This window comes from Anabrus simplex, chromosome 5 (genome assembly GCF_040414725.1).
Source record: "Anabrus simplex isolate iqAnaSimp1 chromosome 5, ASM4041472v1, whole genome shotgun sequence".
NCBI lineage: Eukaryota > Metazoa > Arthropoda > Insecta > Orthoptera > Tettigoniidae > Anabrus > Anabrus simplex.
Genome location: NC_090269.1, coordinates 325,544,028 through 325,561,539, shown reverse-complemented (window position 1 = coordinate 325,561,539; position 17,512 = coordinate 325,544,028). Strand labels below are relative to the sequence as shown.

General features: G+C 36.3%; 1 protein-coding gene across 1 annotated transcript in view; it reads left to right on the top strand.

Annotated features, from left to right (window-relative positions):
• Nucleotides 1–17,512, top strand: part of Sin3A (SIN3 transcription regulator family member A) — a 528,152-nt gene that overhangs the window by 287,955 nt on the left and 222,685 nt on the right. Inside the window, exons 13-14 of the mRNA XM_068227644.1 lie at nt 15,691–15,848; nt 15,934–16,054. Coding sequence (XP_068083745.1) covers nt 15,691–15,848; nt 15,934–16,054 — 279 coding nt within the window. The remainder of the gene's footprint in view (nt 1–15,690; nt 15,849–15,933; nt 16,055–17,512) is intronic.

Below are 17,512 nucleotides of genomic sequence, written 5' to 3'. Positions count from 1 at the left end.
ATTGTACTAAGATGGGGTTCTTTATTTCAATTTTGTCATTTAGGTTTTTATTTTTGTTGTATTACTTATCTAAATGAATGTATGTTTTCCAATTCCGTCATTTCTTTTCCTTTTTCTACTCTTTAAATTCTGAAATCCCTTGCAATAGTTATAAAACTGTGTCCAGTTTCTAGCATGTGTGCTCCCATCTTATCATAAAGCTCCGGCCAATTTGGCCAACATACGAAAAATTGCATTCTGCACACACAAGCCTATATATACCAGGTCCTTGATATTGATTACTATTTATATTTATTATGATTGAAGAAAATATTTTGGTTTGTGTTTTGGGTTTTGAAAGCAATCTTAATATATCGTTTTTTGATGGTAATATTGACTTGGTATATAGCTGGGTTAGTAAATGTAAAAGTTGCAAATTTGGATTTCTTACTTTTATCTGGTATAAGATTTGTGGCCAATTTTATTTTCACCTTGTTAACCATCTCTTTTTTTTATAACCGTATTGAGTGCCAGGCCCTTTATGAAATTAAGTTTTCTTTAAACTCTTACCATGAGGAAACAGAAGAATTTTGGACCTATTGGACCAGACCATAGATAACATCCCCAAACACCATGTAAAATTATTAATAGGCGACTTCAACGCTCAACTAGGTAGAGAAGGAAAATACCGTGACATCATTGGAAAATGGCCAGCACCAAGAAAACAAATAAAAATGGAGAGACACTTGTTGACCTGTGTAGAAGCCATAATTTAATCTCAAAATCTAAGTGTTTTAAGAAGAAACTCCAAAAACTCAAAACATGGAAACGCCCTGACTACACTAAAGAAGAATGGCAACCTGATCACATCTGCATGGACAAATACCACCACAAAGAGATCTATAATGTCAAAGTCCTCTGAGGAATAGACACAGGTTCAGATCACTACGTAGTTAAAATTAAAATTAAACTCGCTCCCCAGAGGAGACAACAAAAGCAAGCCCTTAAAACTAAAAGAAAAGTAGATCCTACCCAGCTAATCAACAACAACAAAAATTACCAGAAAGCAACTGAGAAAATAAAAAGTACAGAAAAACTGGAAGACTTAATACACAACCTTAAACAAATTGCAGAAGACCTGGCTCCAATTAAACCACGTAAAAAAACAATGGTGTAACAGTGAATATGATGAAACAGTGGAGAAAAGGCATCAGGCATGGCTATTACATCCTATCAAAATCTAGTAAAACAGGGAAAAGAAACTACCCAAGTCTTAAGAAGAATAGAGAGACATCATAAGGACACACTGCAGTTGATTGAAGAACAATTCAACAAAACTCAATCAAGGGACTACTAAAAATCCTTCAGAAAGCAGCTCCAAAAATATGAACCCCCGACCCTACTAATGGATGAAAATGGTAAGCTGGGTCATAAGAGTAAAGACAATGCAGAAATTCTGGCTAAATATTTCAGCAAGCTTTTAAATTGTGAGGAACCTATAGAACTCCTTCATTTGGACACCAACACCCCGATAAAAACACGACCAGAGAACATCAATCCCCCCCACAACAAAGGAAGTCTATCAAGCTCTGAATAAATTAAAAAAACTACAAAGTGCCAGGAAAAGATCCGAGCTTTGCAAAATCTGGAAATATACAGGAACATCAGCAAAAGTTGCCCTCCATCATCAACTTGTCTCTATCTGGATTAAAGAAGAACTACCAGAACACTGGACAACAGCCCTCATTCACCCACTGCACAAAAAAGGAGACAAAACCACCCCTAATTACTACAGGGGAATCTCGTTCCTAGACATAACATACAAAATACTTTCAATAATCATCCTTAATAGGATAAGTTTACAACTTGAGAAAGAACTAGGAGAATATCAAGGAGGTTTCAGACCCTGGAGGAGTTGTCCTGATCAGATCATGAGTTGATAATAGACTATAATGGACTATAATAGGAGAAGAAACAGAGATATGGTGATAACATTTGTAGATTTCAAGAAAGCTTATGATTGCATCCTTAGAGAATCTCTGTTTAAAATTTTAAGACACCTTGGACTACACCCCAAAATAATACACATGATAAAATTTACTCTCTCCAACACCAAATCAAAAGTGAAGTTAGGTGTGAAACATCAGAGACATCTTCTTTATTGAATTTTATGTTATTGTCTAATTTATTTAAAAAATCCAAAATATTATCACTGTTATTCGGTTTACTGTCTATTATAACAAACGTGTCATTTACACATCTCAGTCAAAAGTTTAGTCCTATGTTATTCAAAATTTTAATATGTTCTAAATGATCCATATGAATGTTAGCTAGTATATCTGATGCAGGGTCACCCATTCCCAAGCACATTTGATGATATATCTTTCGATTAAATGTGAAGTAATTATTATTTAAAACAAATCTCAATACACTTATGAATTCTTCTATTTCACACCTACTTAATTTACTGTGACTGAATAAATTGAGTTTGATTATATTAATGGTTTCATTAATCGGTATGCAAAGGTACATGTTAGTTATATCATATGAACACATTTTATGATGCGGTTGTAGTTCCAATTTATTAAGCTTATCACAGAATTCTATTGAGTTATTGATTGTAGAATTACAATTTATAGTGCTTTCTTAAAAATAATTTTAAAGGATGTTCACCAGATCAGTTTCGTCAATAAAATATTAGATAGATTTTGGACACGTGTTTTAAATTAGACATAATTTTATTGTTATATGATTTGAAAAATATTATAAGATTTGTCAGTCATGTTTACAAGCATATTTTAATCCAATAGAACAGATTCATGATGTTATATAACCTTAAGTAAATGATAATTGGCTGATTATGCTCACGAAAAAGGAGCGAAACATGTACCATATCAACAACTTAATAAATACATAAATTTTTATTACGTTTTTATGGTATTGAATAGGTGGTATTTAACAAAACCATAAGAATTTGTATCACAAGTAGATCTTCAATACGGACAAAATATGAAATTTATAGCCTGCAATGAAAGTGTTGTTCGGTGCCTACGAATTTATTTTATGAGCCACGTTTTTTTGTCAACTGTCGGCATCGCCAGTGTTCGCGGATTCTGTTTTTCTGCACATTGCCTGTTGTGTGAAATTACGGCGTTCCTTAAAAGGTTGAATTTCAATTTCATTCAATTTAGCAATCATGAAGCGCACTATAGACCCACAGAAGTGAGTGTTAAGTGCGGAAAGCTACCCCTCCACGTTCCGGAACGCGTTCTTTGATGACGTGGATAAATTTTGAGTTGAAATTACCCTGTAACATACTATTGTTTTAAAATGTAAAGGCAGTTTCGAATTAAGCCTGACACTATACTTCGAATTACGAATTATCTGTATTTCGAATTAAACAATTTAAATAACATGCAAAACTGTATCTCATGTTTCCGGGAACAAGAGCTTCGAATTAGGCGGGATTTTGAATGAACTGATTTTGAATTATCGAGATTCTACTGTATACAAGGGCATGTATCCGAAGAACCTCAACTATTCACGTATAAAATCATCTCATAATTGACAGCATAATCACACTTATATGCGACAAATCATTTTATAAAAGATCTCGACACTGACATATTAATTACATATAATCACTCACTAGAATTACATACACAGCACTCACCATTACCTTATTTACGAACAGACTCTTGTAAACATTCAGACAGTATGAGGAAACTCCACAAGAACATTACCATACTTGTATGCCTTCATCACCTGAACATTCACGGCAATCTGAATTGCTACTCTTGCCAATGATCAGGTTACCACTCTCTGACACATACACAATGACGATCACGTTAGGTTGCTCAAGCTGTATACTATTAAAGTCACCTGATTAACATGGTTAAAAAAATCTAATACTACTATAAGCTCTCTGCAGATAGAGTAAAGTAAAGGCAATGCCTGGGTACTTATCACTGACTACTCTGGTGTTCATCCCTTCTTCTTGGTTGCTGTAGCCATGGACATTCATTTCCATATCATTCAGGTAATTCCATCTGAACTTGGACCCATCAAGGCACTAGTTTTGATTTAGGCCCAAATCTCTGCCTTGTTTCGATTCATTATAATGACAAACCAGGTCCGTCGTCCTTCCAATCTGAAACTTGTACAAATGATATTAAGGGGAGGTGTTAACCCAATTGGGTGAAAAAAAATCAAACATTAAATTTTGTGTGTTGTGTGTCCATTCTAACCTCAGTTAAGTGCCCAAAGCAAAATCTTGCGTTTAACGACCCTCCTAGTAGTTTAAATAGACTTTTTTTTCCCCTAGTTGCTTTACGTCGCACCGACACAGATAGGTCTTACAGCGACGATGGGACAGGGAAGGGCTAGGAGTGGGAAGGAAGCGGCCGTGGCCTTAATTAAGGTACAGCCCCAGCATTTGCCTGGTGTGAAAATGGGAAACCACGGAAAAGCATTTTCAGGGCTGCCGACAGTGGGGTTCGAACCTACTATCTCCCGAATACTGGATACTGACCGCACTTAAGGGACTGCAGCTATCGAGCTCGGTAAAAAATAGACGTTTAATAAGCATTCTGCATTAGGTGCCACACCCCCTTTTTCTTTCCTTCCTCAGTTATCTTGTATAATTCATGCTTTCGAGTTGAGAGATATATTGTTGTATCATTGGATTTGCTGAATAATGCAATCAGCTCTTCCTGATCCAAGTTTGCTGAAGAAATGTTTGCACGGCAAGACGCGAAACCCCAACGAGTCATTCAGCAATGTCGTGTGGACTCGAATCCTTAAGAATGTGTTTGTTGGCTTGGAAACTTTGTGAATTGGTGTATCTGTTGCTGTGTTGACCTTTAATGATGGTAATTTTGGAAGGATATGTGTTTTGAAACATTTAAACGTTGAACCTATTAAAAACACTGTGAGAGCGCTTAAAGAAATTGATAGTTTTAGAGTTAAAATACTTTATTAAGGAAGCTAGGAAGCACAAGAGGCAATTTAGAAAGACTGAGAATGAGGATGATGATGACAACGCAGAGTATGCTGCAGGGATTCACTGATATATGTCGAAACTTTAAGTTCATTTTTCTGAAAACTAACTTTTCTTGTATAAATGACCCATTTTTTCAGAATCTTCTCATCATAGAAAAATGAGTTTTTGTTAATACATAATGATACTAATGATCAATTTACTGATTTACTCCTAACTCCCAACTTGCAGTTGTAAGGATGTTATGGATACATTTTTGATGAAAAATGTGCTAAAAATTGAGTGCTAGAGAAAAATATCCCTTGAAATATTATATTCAGTAAGAACTACTTGAAACAAACTCAGTGTGCATACAAGGTATCACCATAAGTGCATACCAAATTTTATATTCGTGGGGCTAACGGTTCCAGAGAAAACGGGTCACAAAGTATGGCAATTTAACATTGTTAGTATAGGGGCTAACACCTCCCCTTAAACACAGTGTAATAAGATTTCTAAGTATCTCAATTTTGCTCACAACACTCGCCTTGTTTCGCGTATTAATCTTGTACAATATGTTATCAAGCTCTTTAAACCTTACATTATCTTTAAATTCCTTATAATTTTATCAATGCCTTCTCAACGTGTACCAGAGGTGCTCTTTAGTCGACCTTCTTCGATTTTTTTTTTTTTTTGTTTTTTCATTCATTGTCATAAAACAAAACCTTATTTTTATAATGTTATAATATTACGTCAGTTCGCATTTCATGATTCCTACTAAAATTACCATACTGAATTCTCCCTTCCATCTGTTTTTGACATTTGAGGAACATTTTATCTAACACGGTCACTCTCTTCATTCAAGAAAATATGCAAAGTAACACACACTGCCATTCATTCATCTTCTTAATGCATACAATCCATTCCTCCACATACGCCTTCTTGATAATTAAACTTGCACTATTCAAAACCGTTCTATGGCCTCCGCCGCGTGACATTCCTGGACCTGAATGTTACATATGAAATTTATCTTCTTCTCAGCTGTTGATGTGATCTTCTATATGCTGGTCGCTATTCGTATCCCATTTCATGTTTTCTTAGGCCAGTTATCCGAATACCACCGGGTTCTGAGCTTATTAACTTCTCCTAATTTTATTTCCATTAAATTTCCTCTTAAATGAGCGGGTTATCTCGGTTTAAGGACCTAGTTGTACGTATAGATTGGACGTATTCCTGCTGGACGTGTACTTCTGCACAGTTTCTGTTTCTCTATTCTTATTATAACTTTCAATGGCTCCTTCATACTCGACCTAGAGACCATTGAAAGGTTATAATGCACACTGTCACTTCTCCCAATCAAGGTATATCGACCCTAACATATCTTAACCATGAGAGTTATATTTTGAAATTGCACTTCATTGATCCCATTAATATTATAGATGCACAATTTAGGCTCTAATTTCATAATATTATCCTGCATCAATTTAATTAACAACTATAATTTAGAAAGCTTAGCTCGTCATTCTCTGGTTTATGATGAATCTGTGAATCTGTAGCCATCCAAGCTACGGCTGCTGCTCTTGGCCAGCTGGAATCCATAGATCAGCTAGTCTCCCGTTCTACATCAAGTTGGTTGAATTCTCCGTGACACACTCATCCCCAAGACGGTCCACTGCCGATCTAGTTACACATATTGACGGTCTTCTTTCTTTACATAAAATCAGCTTCATGGTCCGTATCGCACTTCAATAGATTCACAATTAAGTATTTATTTTCCACCTAGTCGATACAATGATTGCTTAAGGCAATTTTTAATGGTCAAAAGTGGTACATGTTTCGTATATTATCAACATCTTCAGCCACATAACACTGTTTAGATGAAAAATGTATAAAATTGACAAAGTAATGCTTTAGAGGAAGTGTCCTTAAAATTAACATAAGATTGACAACATTAAAACAAACAAATAACTCGAGAGAAAATATATAAATTATTTCTACAATAGAAAGCAGTCGTCAAGGAAACACTTGTACAATATTCCATAGAGAAATTGTCCTAATAAATATTCTTTTCTTAATAATTCATGAAAGAAGATCAATTTATAAATTAAAAAAATTAAAAATTATACAATTTATAAGTAATTATCGAAATGAAGAAATCCTGATATCACAGTGCGGCTCTTATTATTAATGTAGATGAAGATATAACTAATTCCTAGTTGTCAAATCTTATTAAGCCTGCTTTCCTTTGGAACAGTAACTCCTGTCATTCTTTCACAGTTTTGCGCCGGGTGTAATATTGATGATGCGTTCTTCCTTGCTCTTGCACCTGAGGAGGTGGAGGAGCGGGGGATATAGGTGTGTCAAGAACTTCCTTGCTGTCACCTATAGCTTCAACTGAGGAGGAATAAGTTGTAGAGCTATCTGTAGGAGGAGAAATTCCAATTCTTTTTTCGTGATCCTTCTCAAGCATTTTCAAATATACTAGAATTTGATAATATAATGGATTCTTACATTCTACAGCCTCATTAAGGTTATCATTTTTCTTTACAAGTTGGTCTAGATGAATGTACAGGTCTTCATATGTGTTCATTAAGCTGCGCTAAGCTTAACAGAATACGAATATGATACGCATGAGTTCATATTGAAGTCTTCAGTAGTTCGACAGTCGATAATTGTTCTTATATATTTGACTATGAATATGACTGCTTTCAAATATACTATATTGTGTTTACTACTGCTCCAGTATCAGATCTGTTTTAAATTGAAAGTGAATTCAGATAACATTTTAATTTTTGTGACGTTCTATTTCCCTTAATTTACTTCCTTCTTGAAATTCAAGTCTTGTATTTACTTGGCAATCTTTTACACCATCAGTAGTCAATATTCTGGTACTTGTGTAACCACTTGCCTCGACTGCTAATTTTTTCTTTTTTTAAAAATTGGAACACTGGTCCTTTATATTAAATATGTGACGTTCTACTATATTTTCTTCTTACTTGCAGGATATTTTATATATATTTTGTTAGGCTCCTTGTGATTATACACAAATGATGACTCCATTTAATCTTTCGGCAGTTAGTTGTTTGTTGATAATATGTGTAATTTATCTTGTTTTTTTGAAACAATCTACCTAGTAATCTACCAATATTCTTTTCTTCCGCAGCTTCGTGATCACATTCTTTTTTTTTTTTTTTTTTCGAGTTCAGCGCTCTGTTAACTTTGAATCACAGTTCGCTTTACCTAAATTCCGTCTTGCATGGTCCATACCTCTACTTTGACGACATTTTATAATACCAATACATAATACGTTTTATAACGCGGCAGAAAATGCAATGGCACAACGTGATATGCGCATTGTATTGATATACAGCACGTATACACTCATTTCAAGTCGTAGGAATCTCTTCCTGCAGTTCACTGACGTATTTTGCATGTTCACCGCCTTTATGATCACTTCTGCTGGTTATCTACAAGCAAAACTTTCCGGAAAGTCGCGCAGTAGCACAGCATATCGAAAAGGCAGTGCAACACAACGTGTGACAGCTGGAAATTGGGTTTGATATCAACATTTCTTCACCTTGTTTGTGTAATGAATGCCACGAAGGAAATGGAAAAGCTTAAGAAAAGATCAAGAGCTCCTAACTGTGATAGTACGGGAAATGTATGCAGTTGTAATTGAATCGGTGAGTTAAAAAGGCTACACATTCCAAAATCCTTACTTTTCAGGAGAAAGGAAAAACTGTTGGTAGGTGAAAGAAAGGTTTGATCAAAAATTTTATATTAGGCATTTATGCATTATAAATCTGCATATTCAGCTACAAAGTATGGAAATCATATTACGTTTGGTTTTCAAGCTATAGCATTTCTTTAATGTCAAGGAATATGTCCCTTTTTATACTCAAATTTGAGAAAGATCTTTGTAGAGGCAGGTAATGTGTAATAAACTTGCAATTTCAAAAGTTTATTAAGCAGTAATACATTATTACACCAAAATACGCCCAACCATAATTTCTTTTGTAGTTTTTCATTGTCATTCCATCTCTTTAAAATGTTTTACTTAACAAAGATGTCTCTTCTCCATAACCTCTGAATGGTGTATGTCTTCTATGTTTAAAATATGAAGGTCATCTTTATAGTCCATTTTTTCATTGTATGTTCAATGTTAAATGGATAAGATGAACATTTTGCCACGATTATATTACTGCAGACAGTAAATACCACGAAAATAAACTGCTGACTCGTTTCTTTTTCCGCTAATCGCTGCTATACAATGCTTATACAAGGGTCCTGGTCTGTATAAGCTATTCAATCAATAACTATTACAGATGTATACACAGGAGGTTTATACACAGTTTATTAGTAACGAATTTTGCATAAACTGGGTATATTATTACTATTATTGAATTTCCCATTACAGGCCATTTTACAGGTAGTATATTAGGGCTATAGATAGTGACACTAAGTTAATACATGACAATTGAATTAAAATAGAGATGACTTATAAATGAAATGGAGAATTTTAACAAACACTTTATAACAGCATATTCTCTGAAATACCATAGTGAGAGGTGCTTGGTATTCTATATTACACATGTTTAAATGCATTAATAATTCATATCTATTCCTGTTAAAAATCGGACACTCAAATAAAAGATGAGGAACAGTTTGTTGCATTACACAGGTACAGGTGTAGGGCTTCTGAATACTGATTCCAAACCTCTCCAAGTATGATCCAAACTTTCCATGTCTTGTCAAAAACTGAGTTATAATATGTTCATGTTGCAAAAACCTACTTTTTAGTCCGTCTTGAATATTGGGAAAGGACAACTCCCTTGTTAGCCGGCCATTAATGCTGGTGATCCATTGGTTGTTCCACATATTTTGTGTATACTCCCTTAGTTCCTTTTGTAGATGAGACATAGGGGACTTTTCATATATCAACAAGGCATCAGAAGTAGTAGTAGCTGCTTTGGCAAGTTCATCAGCTCTCTCATTTCCTCCTACTCCGTCATGACCTCGGACCCATTTCATGCAGATATGGTTAATGTAGCCTAATATTTGTGTTCTTATATCAACAGCTACTGGATAAAAGTTATATTTTTCTTGGATTGCTCTCAAAGCTGCCTGAGAGTCACTCAATATTAGCGCAGCACGTGTGTTTTTTAATCCACATAACTGCCTGTTGTATAGCGCACAATTCGGCTTGAAAGACTGAACATGAGGGAGATAGTCTAAATTTTTCAGCATGCACCTCACTGTTATTCTGTAGCACTACAAAAGCACATCCTACAAGCGAGCCATCTTTTTCTTTGCTAATCTGGGATCTATCCGTTGTGTGTTGCACACTTCTTGCACAAGATTATTGGCAAATTTACTTGGGTGACCTGCTGTCAGTGCATTAGCTTGCAGTTCAGGAGTGACCCTTGATATCCTATCAGGATACAAAACCCCCTTTTTTTGTTTGTTAATGTGACCTCAGCTTTGGCAATGGCTGTTAAATACGGAGGTGGGATTCCCGCCACAACAAGGGCTGCTTCCGTGGATATTGTGCGGTATGCACGAATAATTCTGAGTACAAAACCTCTTTGAATTTGGGCTAGTTTGGCTTGAACCCACTTCCTTTTCAATACATTACGATAAGCAGATGAACCACACAGTAATAATGGTTCCACTGCTCCATGATACGTTGTCTTTAATAGTTCTGGATTAAGACCCCATGTCAGTCCTGTAGCAATAGTGAAGCCAGACAGCAATTTGCTAGCTTTGGTAGACAGAGCATTGAAATCGGCTCTAAATGTTAGTTTTCTGTCTAAAAAAACACTTAAGTATGACATTTGGTCCACCAATTTTATAACTTGTCCATTCATCTGTACTACAGGTGTTTCAGCTTTCCTCTTCCTCGTAATGAACATGCCGCTCGTTTTTTGAGGGTTGAACTCCAATTTATTTTCATATCCCCAGTTGTAAATTATATTCAGCGCTGTATTAGTTCGAAAAGTCAAATTTGAAATAACATCACTTTTAAGTAAGCAATTATGTGACAGTCAGTAGGTAATTCCAAAGTCAGTAAATCATCATATAGAATTGTCCAAAATCCTGGACTACATGCAGAACCTTGAGGACAGCCTTTTGTGAAATTTTTGGTAAATGTCCTGCCCATTGTGAGCTTTGCCATTTGATTATTAAAGTAGTTTCTGATTATTATATATAAGTTTCTAGGACAGGATTTTTTCTTCAATTGATGTAATATTTTTGGCCACCAGCCATTGTCAAATGCTCCTGAAATGTCTAGCGAGATCAGCAGAGCGGTCTTCTTTTTTTGCAAATACCTCTTCTATCCATTCAACTACCAGGCGTATTGCATCCTCTGTTGACTTCTGTGCTGTGAACCCAAACTGGTTGTCTTTTAAAAGATTGTTACTGCGGAGGTGAAACATAACTCGATCAATTAATAGCTTTTCTAATATATTTCCTAACACTGGCAATAGACATACAGGCCTATAAGATTTTGCACTAGACATCTTCCAACAGTCAGGGAATGCACCAAGTTTCAGGCACATATTAAATATATTCAGAAATAGTTTTGGGCAACACATTTGGGTATTTTTTATTATATTGGCTGATATTCTGTCTATTCCTGGGGATTTATTATCACATTGTTTGTTGATTACACGTTGAACTTCTTCGAGTGTAAAGGGAGAATCATTTATCGTGTCTGGTGCAGTTTTTGTGGAATTTTCGACATATTTCTGAAATTTATTATCTTGTGATTCTTCAGGTAAGAATTTTTTCAAAAGTACCTCTGCTGTTTCTTCAGTGGTTGTTGTGAACCCACTCGCTGTTTGTAAGGTTGTGATAGTATTTTTGAAATTTTCAGGTGTTCGTATCATTTTATATACAATGTTCCAAGGGTTACTGGTCTGTTGTGCAGAGCAGAAAGCTTTCCATGCCTCATGTTTGGTTTAAATTATTTTTATTTTATAATCCGATTTAATTCTATTATAAGCCTCTTCATAATGTCGACGAAGTATTTCACAAGTAGATCGCTTATATCTCCTGTATGATGCTAAGACCTTCTTTCTCATCCGATCTAGCTCCGAGTTCCACCAGTAATTTTTTGCAGGTTTCTGCGACAATTTCGGAAGATGCGCATCACAGATATTATAAATAGTTTGCGTAAGGTCATTTATCATTATATTAAGTTGTTTTCTCGTAGTCACTTGTAGCACCTGCTCCGCTATTATTTCAAGTTTCTGAGCAGCCATCTGAAAATGAGTCCACTGAACATTTCTTGTTCTAAAAATGCGTGTAATGGATTGATTAGCAATAACTGTATTTTTGTCTGTTTTAATTTTTATAGTAATAAGTCTATGATCAGAAAGACTAGTGTTTTAATTTTTATAGTAATAAGTGTGTGATCAGAAAGACTAGGAGCTTCACTGATTTCCCATTCCACAATGTGTTTTAAAAGTGCAGGTGAACAGACGCTAACATCTATAAAACTATTACTGTCATTTTGACTGAAAGTTGGAGTTCATCCATCATTAGATTATTGGAGGAGCAAAAGTTGAAAAACTGATTTCCACGATTATCGTTCACAGGACTTACCCATGCACTATGTTTTGCATTAATATCTCCAGTTACTAAGAAGGCCTTGCCTTTCAAATCAATACAGAGTTCGTTGAGGTCATTTAAAACTTCACTTAAATCATCCTTGGATTCACAGTAAATATTACATATATAGAAAGTCCTACCATTTAGGTCAACACCTACTACAACTCTGTCAGGGGAACAGTATTGTATCAACTGAAAAACGGACGTTGAAGTTGTTACGATAGCGGCACGCGGTCTATCACCGTTTTGCACATTATTATTGGTAAGAATTGTACAGTTCAGACCAAATCCAACGACTTTGCTCCCTCTGGTGTTCGGTTCTTGTACACACGGAAGCTTTATAACATGTTTCTCTTTTAAATTATTAAAGTCCGATTTTTGTATGATTTCCTGCGTTGGGACAACTGATTTATGTAAGTTTTGCTGATATATATTAATTTCAGCTGTTATTGATTTTCGATTTGATAATATTTACGATTCCTTGATAAATGGGACAATCCGTTGATGTGGCAGGATGATCAGTTTTCAAGTGTTCGTACCTTGTTCTGGAAGCCATTTTCCGATTTGTGTTCTTGCAATTAATGCATTCAGTTTTACTTTTAGGACAGTCTTTTGAAAAATGAAAATCAGAACACTGAGAACAGATTAAAGGACTTTCACACTCTTTCGCAAAATGATTGAAGCCATGGCACTTGTAACAGCGTATCACACGTGTATACTCGTTGATTGGACAACTACAATAACCGATGTATAACCTCTCTGATCACATTATGATGTTATAAACACTCGGCGACACATCGAACACAGAGTATTGCGATCTTCCATTCCTTGACTTCCTTACAAAGCATTTCTTCAGGAACGCACTTGTATCTAGCAAGTTGTGCTTCACGAGAGGATTTTATTCCGATATGGCTTCCGTTAGCTCCTCCTCCGGAAAATCCACCTCGATCCCATGTATCATTATTCGAGGATTTAATTTCTTCGGAATTCGTGCAGACAAGTTACATTGCATCTCCTGGAGATGGTTTACAAAGTTCTTACACTCGTCATTATTTCTTAATTCCAGTATAACACTCTTATTTGAAGTTTTCTTGATGTTTTTAACTCCTACCTGGAGTGAAGCCAATTTTGTCTCAGATTGCAATATATTAAGGGTTTGGTGCGAATCTTTAACTTTATTAGCGTCTTTTGGAGTAACCAGCACAATATTAGCTGTTTTGTGTGAAACTGGTTGTGTGAACTGTGTAGTGACCTGAAGAACATCCGAGTAGCTCTGTTGTTTGCTTTCAGCTGTAGTTGGTTCTTCCCGTAACTTGAGTAATTCTTTAAATGAGTCAAGAGTTTTCTTGATATGATCTGCTGAATCAAGTACTTCACTGTTCCAATGTTTGTTGGTACTTTTGTCAGAGTTAAGCACGTCCTTAATGAAATTTATGTGATTTTCAGCACTACAATAATTCATGCACATCTGTACACTCCGCCATCTTTTTATGTATTCTAAACTGTGTATAAACCTTGTATAAAAGTTATACACCTTTTATTAGTAAGACTCAGTGTACAACTGTTTCATTGCAGTTTTGAAAGGCTGGTTCGCGCACACATCCAACGGCTGTAGAATGTAAGGGAGTCCTCTGGGACTTATCACAAGATCGGTTTTTCCATTCCTCCTCATATCTTCTACGGCGTCAGTTGTATGTCCTTGGTAACTGTCCAACACAAGCATGTTTCGCTTTTGTAACAAAGCTCCCAGGCGACGTTGCCAAATGCACTTCACTCCATCCTCAACTAATGTACTGTCCATTTAGCTGGACTTGTTCTAACAACACTGGAGGTAAGTTTCCTTTCGGAAGTGTTTTCCTTTTCAGAACCACATATGGAGGGAGTTTGGTTCCATCCGCTAATACGCACAACATTACCATGCATCTTTTTCGTTACCACCTGTTCTGATGGTTACAGGTGTCTGGTCAGCATTCCCAATTTGCGATAGCAAGTAAGAATTTTGCTTCCTCGAATGAATAATGTGACTGAAAGGCCGGGTATTTTTCTTCATATGCCCCAGGGAGACGTCGTGAAATAGACACACGTCTCCAAATGCACAATGCTTTTCTCCGATAAAAGGTTTGGATCCATCCTTGGCTTGCAGTAAAACCATGTGTTTTGAGTTCTTTTGAGATCTCTAGTGCTTTCAATTGATACATTTCACTAGAACACCATATCCTAACTCACGTTTTTCTATCACAAATTTGTGGGGTAGTTTAATTTCCGCAAACACTGCACTCCGCTCACGGAACGCTCTGTGATTGCCGTTACTTGTTTGGAGGTTTTCCTTCTTCTGTCAATCACGAATACACAATTCATCAATATCGTACTTTCTGGCAACTGCACGATTTCTGTATACTTCAGCTTCGCTTACAACTTTTAAGTGTCTCACGCACAGTGAACATCCGCAGATGCCGTTTTGAATCCATCGCTTACTATCGAGACAACGCTTTCACGGGACACACATGGAACTCGTATGTGAGCGAGGTAGACATCCGTAACCAACAGTCTCGACTCTCGCAAAGTACGATATCCCGCAAGATCAGCTATTCGCACAACCAGCATGCCAGCAACACTTGCGAAACAAATGCCGGTCAAGCATCCGCAGCAGCGACTTTGATATTTACCGCATGTTTAACCCATATTCTTTGATTTAGCATTTGTACCTTACATTTCGCGTTTACATGACACTACAACCTTATTAAGAAAAAAATCAACCTTGTTTTCTAGAACACAGCTAAAATACAATAAGACCTGAAAGCCCGTTTACATGTGGTATATTGAGTACAGTAACCGTATTCAAATCTATTTCAATACTCCAAGTAAACGTAAATATTTACGAGAATGAATGGCTTGAATACGACCCACACCCAAGATTTAGAACTAATATTTGGGGGGAATAGTGCGGGTGGTATTCAGGATTATACGGTTTGCAACTTAAATACTTATCCCTTCTTTTCCAAACTTGTTGATTATATTCTTACCTTATTTACGAGATAAAGTAGCATATTTTTACAAGCATTATGCGTCGTCATATTATATAAACTTTGTTGTGAAACAGTCTTTTTTTTCCCTTCCAGTTGGATGTAGTGATAGAAACAAACGCATCCACCATTCGTATATTGGAAGGAGTGCAGAAGAAATTGTCAAGGCTGTCACCTGAGGAAGTTAGTAAATTCCGTCTAGATGACTGTCTTGGCGGGACTTCGCCGACAATACACCAGCGTGCATTGCGGAGGTATGTCAGTAAATATTGTTCCTCCAATGCTATTCAAGTACAGTAGTAATATGTTCATTCAAGTAATTTTTATTTTTCTCCTTAGGATATATGGAGATAAAGCACAAGACATAATTGATGGGTTAAAGAAAAATCCTGTTGTAGCAGTTCCCGTTGTACTCCGGCGATTGAAAGCTAAAGAAGAAGAGTGGCGTGAGGCACAGAAGGTGAGGTGTGGAACTGTTGATTTGAGTCGTGGCTATCTCTTTCACTGTTTTTCTGTTTGTTCCTCTCTTTCTCTCATTTTACCAACTGTATTTTGCTATGATACAGCAGTTAGCTCAAAGACTTCTGCTTTGGTTGTCCCAGGTTGGGTTCTCAGACCTTGTATTAAGTCAGGGTTTGTATTGGAATGCATTGAGCTTCAAGAAAATGGTTCAGCAAAGAATCTGATTAGGATTCAATTCTTGGCCTTCCTGGAAGTGTTTTCCCCATGGTGTCCCCACATCAACTCAAAAAATACAAAGGGATAATGGCCAAGCTGCTTAGATAAGAAAACAGTTAGCTTGAACTTCATTTCATGTCATTTCATTTTCTCTTTCTACAAAGTGAAATATTTGAAAAGTGTTAATCATAAAGTTTTTTTTTTTTTTTTCATCATTCTCTATGCTAGTCGGTGCTTTTCATTTTTACCTGTATTAAAATACAAGGTTTGCTCTTCCTCTTCTATTATCTTAATCGTCATTCAGTTACCTGTTTCCAGCTTCAGCTGAGTATAGATGATAATGGCACCTTGCTATCTTCCTCTGCCCAACTGCCACGGTTGCTTCTGAACCGTGTTCCAATCCAAATTGCTTGTATTATGCCGTTCATAATAGAGTCCAGTCACTGAAGTCTGGGTCTACCTCTTCTTATTCCTTCAAGCTTACCCACCACCGGGCGAATTGGCCGTGCGGTTAGGGGCCCGCAGCTGTGAGCTTGCATCCGGGAGATGGTGGGTTCGAACCCCAGTGTCTGCAGCCCTGAAGATGGTTTTCCATTTTCACATCAGGCTGTACCTTAATTAAGGCCACGGCTGCTTCCTTCCAACTCCTAGGCCTTTCCTACCCCATCGTCGCCACAAGACCTATTTGTGTTGGTGTTACTTAAAGCAAATAGCGTACCCTCCATCATCCACGTAGGTATCATTCACGTCTTCTATCCTAACATGTCTACACCATCTCAATTATTTCTTTCCATTCTGTCTGAAAGCTTTCCTACTTAGTTTTCTTGATTTCTCCTTTCTTATTTTCTCCCTTCTCTTTATCATACCTTTTGCAATTTTAGTCTCTTCCATATCTATATTAGGCCTAATTTACCACTCAGACCCATCAATTTATATACTGTAATTGTCTCTCTTTTCTGGAGTATCTGGAGACTTGCATAATATATCAAGTAATGGGTATCTCCTAAAATGGATTTCACTGTACAGTTGGGTGTTACTGAAATACAATAAAATACAATATTTATTAGTTGCCCTCTCTGACTGATAACGAAACACATTCCCTCTGTTCAGTTTTGAAATGTGTATTGAATCTCCGTACAGTATATTTTTTTAAAACTAGCAATTGTCGGGACATGTTTTGTCTTTCTTTGTGGACGTCAAGAGCCAAAATAATTTTAAGAATAAGTAAAATAGACAAAGA